This window comes from Amphibalanus amphitrite, unplaced genomic scaffold, assembly GCF_019059575.1.
Source record: "Amphibalanus amphitrite isolate SeventyFive unplaced genomic scaffold, NRLGWU_Aamphi_draft 000867F_arrow, whole genome shotgun sequence".
Taxonomy (NCBI): domain Eukaryota; kingdom Metazoa; phylum Arthropoda; class Thecostraca; order Balanomorpha; family Balanidae; genus Amphibalanus; species Amphibalanus amphitrite.
Window position 1 is genome coordinate 301582 of NW_024882361.1, and position 7514 is coordinate 309095.

General features: G+C 51.0%; 1 protein-coding gene across 1 annotated transcript; it reads left to right on the forward strand.

The window, feature by feature from the left end:
* The first annotated feature begins 495 nt into the window (after positions 1–495).
* LOC122367405 (basement membrane-specific heparan sulfate proteoglycan core protein-like) lies at positions 496–4702 on the forward strand. Its single transcript, XM_043340449.1, has one exon. The coding sequence runs from the start codon at positions 618–620 to the stop codon at positions 1713–1715; it is 1098 nt and encodes a 365-aa protein (XP_043196384.1). The 5' UTR covers positions 496–617; the 3' UTR covers positions 1716–4702.
* Positions 4703–7514: the final 2812 nt, after the last annotated feature.

Consider the following 7514-nt stretch of genomic DNA (forward strand, 5'->3'; position numbering starts at 1 on the left):
CGTTATGTCTGCAGGGGGCAAAATCTGCCAAAATAACCCATTTTTTCGGAAACGGTTTTCTGCAATAACGTTTGACATAAGCCTTGCACGAGGTTACTTCTACCGGTATCGTGTTCCTCTCGTCAAGACGCATCGAACTTGAACTATTCTGTTTAACAGCAGCACTAAATCTATGATGCATTGTCTGTAGGCGTTTGCTGTCAGTGTTTACATAGCGGCAAGTGATTCAGATGTATGAACGTTGACCTGTGCCATGGTTATGTTATGGTTCACGATTGGAGGCTGGCGCGCCGCTGACATGAACGTGACAGAGTCCAGAGAAGGTCCGCGGGTGCCTGCGGAGGCGTGAACGGTGGGCGGAAGCAGCGCGCGGAGGCGGCGCCGGAGCCGCGGGTGGTCCCTCGATCGAGGACGGCCACCGAGCTGTCGGAGACAGATTGTGTATTTGATTTCTGCTCTGTTTGTTAGCCAAGGTGGCGTCTTGAGGTTCATGTCGTCCGAGCCGAAACAGTCGACAAGAGATCTGGCTGGTGGACGCCAGCTCAGTCGGTGCTCCAGAGACGGCCTGCTAGGTAGAGTCGGCTGGTGCGCCTGGTGCCGTGCGCACAGTGGCAGCGATGAGGCACTGGTACGCCTCGCTGGTGCTGCTGGCACTCTTCTGTACTGCCGCGCAAGGTGTCGCCATCGCGGATGCCGCCGACGACACTACCACCGAGTCCGCTGATAGCTCCTGGGGATGGGGATGGGGCGGCGGCGACGACGATGACGACTATAACTACAACTACTATGAAGATGAAGATGACGAAGTCCTTGATGAACCTACGGAAAAGGTGACGGAGGCAGTCCCAACAGAGGCTCCTGAAGAAGAAGAAGAAGAAGAGGTCCCCGAAGCAACTCCAGAGGCAGTCCCTGCTCCGGTTGTGACTACTGAGGAGGTCACCGAGGAAATTCCCGTGGAGGTCACCGAGCCTGCAACTGAGCGTGAAACCGAGAGGAGTCCGGTGCTGACTGCACTGCCACCAGAGACTCCGGACACATCTCCGTCTACCACTGACAGCGATGCCACCGCAGTGCCGACCCTGGGCTCTGTGGAGCGTGGTGTAAAGCGTCAGGGCGGCTGTCCACCAGCTTACTACTTCCAGTGCGGCAACGGTCAGTGCATCGAGCGCAATCTGCGCTGTGACGGTTTCCCGCACTGCCTAGACCGCTCTGACGAGGACGGGTGTTCGTCGGGTGGCGGTGGAGACGCTTGCGATCAGACCATCTACTTCACCTGCTCCAACGGTGAGTGCATTGACCGCCGAGGCCTCTGCAACGGCTACCGCGACTGCGTAGACGGCTCGGACGAGATCAACTGCCCACCGTGCGACGAACGTGTACATTTCCAGTGCAGTAACGGCACCTGCATCGACCTGTCGCAGCGCTGTGACGGCACCGTCCACTGCCCGGACCACTCGGACGAGGAGGAGTGCCACGGTGGCGGCGGCTCCGGCCACAGCGGCTGTGCGCTCGGCCAGTTCCGCTGCAGAAATGGGCAGTGTCTGAACCTTCTGCAAAAGTGCGACGGCAGGAGCGAACTGCATCGACGGGTCGGACGAGGAGGGCTGCTACGGCGAGGAGCGGTGTCTTCTGGGCCAGCACCGCTGCGGCGACGGCCAGTGTCTGGACGTGCGGCAGAAATGCGACGGTCGGCGAGACTGCAGGGACGGGTCTGACGAGGAGGAGTGTCATGGAGGCGGCGGCAGCGGTCACAGTGGCTGTGCGCTCGGCCAGCACCGATGCGGTGACGGACAGTGCGTGGACATCCGTCGCAGATGCGATGGAAGGCGTGACTGCACGGACGCATCTGATGAGGCCAACTGCAACAATCCCACCACATGTCTCCCAGGCCAGTTTCGCTGCTCCGACGGCACTGGATGTCTGAACATTCGCCAGAGGTGCGACGGCAGGAGAGACTGTAGAGACAACTCTGATGAGGAAGGTTGTGGCAATCCCTCGCCAGATCGCTGTCTTGTTGGTCAGTTCCGCTGTACCGATGGTCAGTGTCTGAACATTCGACAGAAGTGTGACGGCAGGTGGGACTGCAGAGATGGCTCAGATGAGGCGTCATGTTCGGGTCCAGACCGCTGTCTGCTAGGTCAGTTCCGCTGTTCCGATGGACAATGTCTGAATATCAATCAGAAATGTGACGGAAGGTGGGACTGCCGGGACGGTTCGGACGAAGCAGACTGCACCGTCCCAGGCACTTGCCTGCTTGGTCAGTTCCGCTGTTCTGACGGCCAGTGTTTGAACATCCGACAGAAGTGCGACGGCAGACGTGATTGTCGTGATGGTTTAGATGAGCAAGGCTGTTCTCCTGCTCCTTGCCTCCCGGGTCAGTTCCGGTGTTCGGATAATAGCGCCTGTCTCGACCCACGACAGAGGTGTGATAATCGACAAGATTGCAGAGACGGCTCGGATGAGAGGGATTGCAACAGTCCCAACCCAAACGTCTGCCTTCCAGGACAATTCAGATGCACAGATGGCAGCAGGTGTCTAAACATTCGTCAGAGATGCGACAACCAACGAGACTGCAGAGATGGTTCGGATGAGAGGGATTGCAACAGTCCCAACCCAAACGTCTGCCTTCCAGGACAATTCAGATGCACAGATGGCAGCAGGTGTCTAAACATTCGTCAGAGATGCGACTACCGACCAGACTGCAGAGATGGTTCGGATGAAATCGGTTGTACCGACCCAATCCCCACCACCTGCCTTCCTGGACAGTTCCGATGCTCTGATGGCCAGTGTCTCGACATTCGCCGAAAGTGTGACGGTTACAGCGACTGTTCGAGGGGAGAAGATGAGCGTGATTGTCAACAGCAATGTGGATCCGGAGAGTTTAGCTGCGACGGTCGGTGCTTTGACTACCGCCGCCGGTGCGATGGCAGAAGGGACTGCAGAGATGGTTCTGATGAAGCTGATTGCAACCCGGGGGGAAACTGTCGTCTTGGCCAATTCAGATGCAGCGATAATAGTGGCTGTTTGAACATCAACCAGAGATGCGACGGTCGCCGCGACTGCCGAGATGGATCTGATGAAAGCGAATGTTCTAGGCAATGTCGCCTTGGCCAATTCAGATGCCGGGATGATAGCGGCTGCTTGAACATCAACCAAAGATGCGATGGTCGCCGCGACTGCCGAGATGGATCTGATGAAAGCGAATGTTCTAGGCAATGTCGCCTTGGCCAATTCAGATGCCGAGATGATAGCGGCTGCCTGAACATCAACCAGAGATGCGATGGTCGTCGCGACTGCCGAGACGGGTCTGACGAGAGTGAATGTTCCAGGGAATGCCGCCTTGGTCAATTCAGATGCCGAGATGATAGCGGCTGCCTGAACATCAACCAGAGATGCGATGGTCGTCGCGACTGCCGAGACGGGTCTGACGAGAGTGAATGTTCCAGGGAATGCCGCATTGGTCAATTCAGATGCCGAGATGATAGCGGCTGCCTGAACATCAACCAGAGATGCGATGGTCGTCGCGACTGCCGAGACGGGTCTGACGAGAGTGAATGTTCCAGGGAATGCCGCCTTGGTCAATTCAGATGCCGAGATGATAGCGGCTGCCTGAACATCAACCAGAGATGCGATGGTCGTCGCGACTGCCGAGACGGGTCTGACGAGAGTGAATGTTCCAGGGAATGCCGCCTTGGCCAATTCAGATGCCGAGATGATAGCGGCTGCTTGAACATCAACCAAAGATGCGATGGTCGCCGCGACTGCCGAGATGGATCTGATGAAAGCGAATGTTCCAGGCAGTGTCTCCTTGGCCAATTCAGATGCCGAGATGATAGCGGTTGCTTGAACATCAACCAAAGATGCGATGGTCGTCGCGACTGCCGAGATGGATCTGATGAAAGCGAATGTTCCAGACAATGCCGCCTTGGCCAATTCAGATGCCGAGATGATAGCGGTTGCTTGAACATCAACCAGAAATGCGATGGTCGCCGCGACTGCCGAGATGGATCTGATGAAAGCGAATGTTCCAGACAATGCCGCCTTGGCCAATTCAGGTGCCGAGATGATAGTGGCTGCTTGAACATCAACCAGAGATGCGATGGTCGTCGCGACTGCCAAGATGGATCTGATGAAAGCGAATGCCCTGGACAATGTAGGCTCGGTCAGTTCAGATGCGCTGAGGGTACCTGTCTCGATATTCGGCAAAAGTGCGATGGCCGACGCGATTGTGCCGGAGGCGAGGATGAGGCATCTTGTGAGCTGTCTGACTGCGATTGTCCAGGCCTCTTCTCTTGCGGAGATGGTATTTGTCTGTCGTCGTTTGCGGTATGCGATGGATTCATGAACTGTCGGGATGGCAGGGATGAGCTCGGGTGCGTCTCGTAATGAGCGTTGTCCTTGGGTACACAATGATTACATTACTCGGTGCATCATTTGAATGTCTGGCAATTATTGTTTCTCGTACGCTCTGTCAGGTGCTTTTAGAGACGTTGTAGTAATTTTTTTGTTGTTGCATGAAGTTCATTGCTGCAGCATGGCACGAACTGGCGCTGGAGCTTTGTAGGTGTTCATATTTAAAGCTCCAAAGGCCCATATGTGACCTAATAATGTCAAAAGTAGCTATCACTGTCATCTGTTTAATCGCTAACAAAACTTGGTGTGCGTGAGTGCTTTTTGATTACTAATATGATAAAAAACAGCAGTTGCTTTTAGGAATTTGAAACAAAGGAGGTACAAATAATTTTCTGATCACTACTATTAGCACATTCACCACACAGGATTTTTGAATGGATTGGGCACGACCCGCAATCTTTCCTCCCCCAACGCCGAAGGGCCCAGGGCCTAGCCGAAAAGGCTGCCCTACATGGAGTCATATGGGTCTGCTGGGGCCCCAAATGGGCCTTTTCGGTCTTTTAAATCATCATTTCAGTTCATTTTTAGACGGTCGTTGGTGGTTTAACGATTATGGGTCCATTTGAGGACAATTTGAATGGGGGGAGGGGCACGGGCCGTGTGCCACCCTTGGTCATCATGAACAGCTGCATATGGCATCACTGAACGCTGAAACAGACTCTTTCCGCGTTCAGAAAATCGCATGCAAGAGCCTATTCAAATACATAATAATTCTTCTCGCATCAATCGCTTGCGGGAGGTGCGTGCGATTGATGCGAGCGTGCTTCCATGTATTTGAATAGGCTCTCGCATGCGATTTCCTGACTGCGGAAAGAGTCTGTTTCAGGCATGAGCATATACCGGGTGGCCCAGAAAAAACGTTCCGAACTTTGGAGGCCTATATCAAATACGAGTACAAATAACGAGCCAAAATTTTTATCAAGTTTGCGTCATTTTTTTGCATTGGTATGCCAAATTATAACACTATACCATCATTTTCAAGCTGGCAATCTTGAGTTGAATTAAGCAAGACGTTTTTGCTTTTTTTGCCGATGTCAGACGATAGTGATGATTAGGTTAGACATCCCATGTTAAAAAAAAAAAGAACACGTGAATGAAACCAACACGTATGTTTTATTTTAAATATTTTTGCTCACTTATGTGCCAAATATTCAAATACTGAGCCAAAATGGTGCTCATGGATGTCATTCGTTTCAACACCAAATCATGTTTCGAGCAGGAGTGGCACGGTGCATGGATTACTGCTGATTACCCTCCTTTCAGCAGATTAAACAGTAAATCGACCGGATAAGGAAAACAAACTAAAGCAGACTGGTTCCTGTGCCAGAAGACCACAGAATAGCTTATGAAAAACAACATTGCCAGCAGATGACAAAAACAAAAAACTGGTTGAAAAGCTACCTTTTCCCGGGAATGTCAGCCAGGAAAGCATTTGAGCCACAAAGATGTTAGAAAACTGGAAACTTCTTTCGATGCCCCTGACACAGAGCCCTCGTGGTTGCCTGAGGAAATGTTATCCTGAGACCCGAACCATCAATGAGACTAGCTGCCAGTAGAAGTCATGGCTCATAGGCCGCGGTGCCCGGGGTGAAAGTGACCCGTTCACTCACATTTTTTAGTAAACATCGGAGCAAAAAGTAATTTTTACATGGCATGCTTGAAACACGAACCGTTTAAAAGTTATTTACCGAACACCATGAAAATCACACCATTTACTGAAATTGTGTGCCGCATTGACTATCGAAGTTTCAATGTTGTCTTTATCACTTTCTGAGAAATATTGATTTAAAGTTGGGAACGTTTTTTCTGGGCCACCCGTAAAAAGGTATCTATGTCTTTGAACTGGGTATGGGCGGGACATTTTTTTACGATCGGGAAATATTTGGAGCAGGTGTCAGTTGTATTTTTGAAGCTATGGTTTACTGTAGTCGTAGGGAAGAGCCGGGAGAATTGGGATTTATTTCTCAGGCCATACTTACTGTGGATTATTTGAAAAGTAGGTATTGTATCCAATCTGCTTTGTGCAGCACCGATAAAAGGTAGGCCGTAGTGATGTCAATTACGGAAAATCGGAATACCGATACCAAACCAAATACCAACCAAAACCACGGGAAAATACCGAAACCAAACCAACTAAGGAAAATGAGGGAAATACCAACTTTTTTACCGATTTCTTAGCCTCTTATACATTAGGGAGGATTTATTATACCAACAAATACCAAACACATTACGATTGAAATACCAAATACCAAGTTGGCATCGGTTTGGTATCGGTATACCAAAAAGTTGGTATCCGATTGACATCTCTAGTTAGGCCGTTTCTCTGCAGCATGCCATCAAAAACGAGCCTGTGTAGTGATCAAAAATCAAAAATGACAAAAACACTCATTTTGGGGAGAATAGGAACGCACACAGGAGAAAAGCAACAGACACAAGGCTGAATTGGATACATAAAATGAGATATTTGGACGAAAACCTTATCTCGGCTCGGATTATTTGTCGTGTTATGTCTAGCCAATCATTTGATTCGCTGAAACTTGATCAGTAATCCGTGAATCAGTATGCAATGAAACAGTAGGCAATCCGTATTCCGATGGTATATTCGCATTCCGACAGTTTGCGTCTTCAATACCACTTCAACGCTTTTCAGATGAGGATCTAGCATCTAACACCAACATGAAATGAGGATCTAACGCCCAATTTTTACAAGTTATGTATGCTCACCAGGGCTGAACGGCTGCGAAACAATAGGCCAGCGACCCCTTCCCCTATAACATAGCCACTGTAACAGAAACAAAAATATATCGGGCGATTATTTGGATTCATTCAAGCTTTATGTCGTACATTCTTTAAAAAAATCCTTTTAACATCTTGCAACAAGCCACCGACACGTCCAATCACATCCGCCCATTTATCGGCGCCCTGTTCTGGCGGTGGCCTGACCCGGCGACCCGGCGCGGAGGCCCGGTTTGTTTGTCTTGGCCAGTCTGTCTGGGTCTGCGGCGGCCGGGACAGTCGGATCACCAAACAGACCTTGTCCAGACAACTGCCGTCCACCCCGAGAGGCGACAGACTATAGGTCAGACCACCAGGGAAGGTGC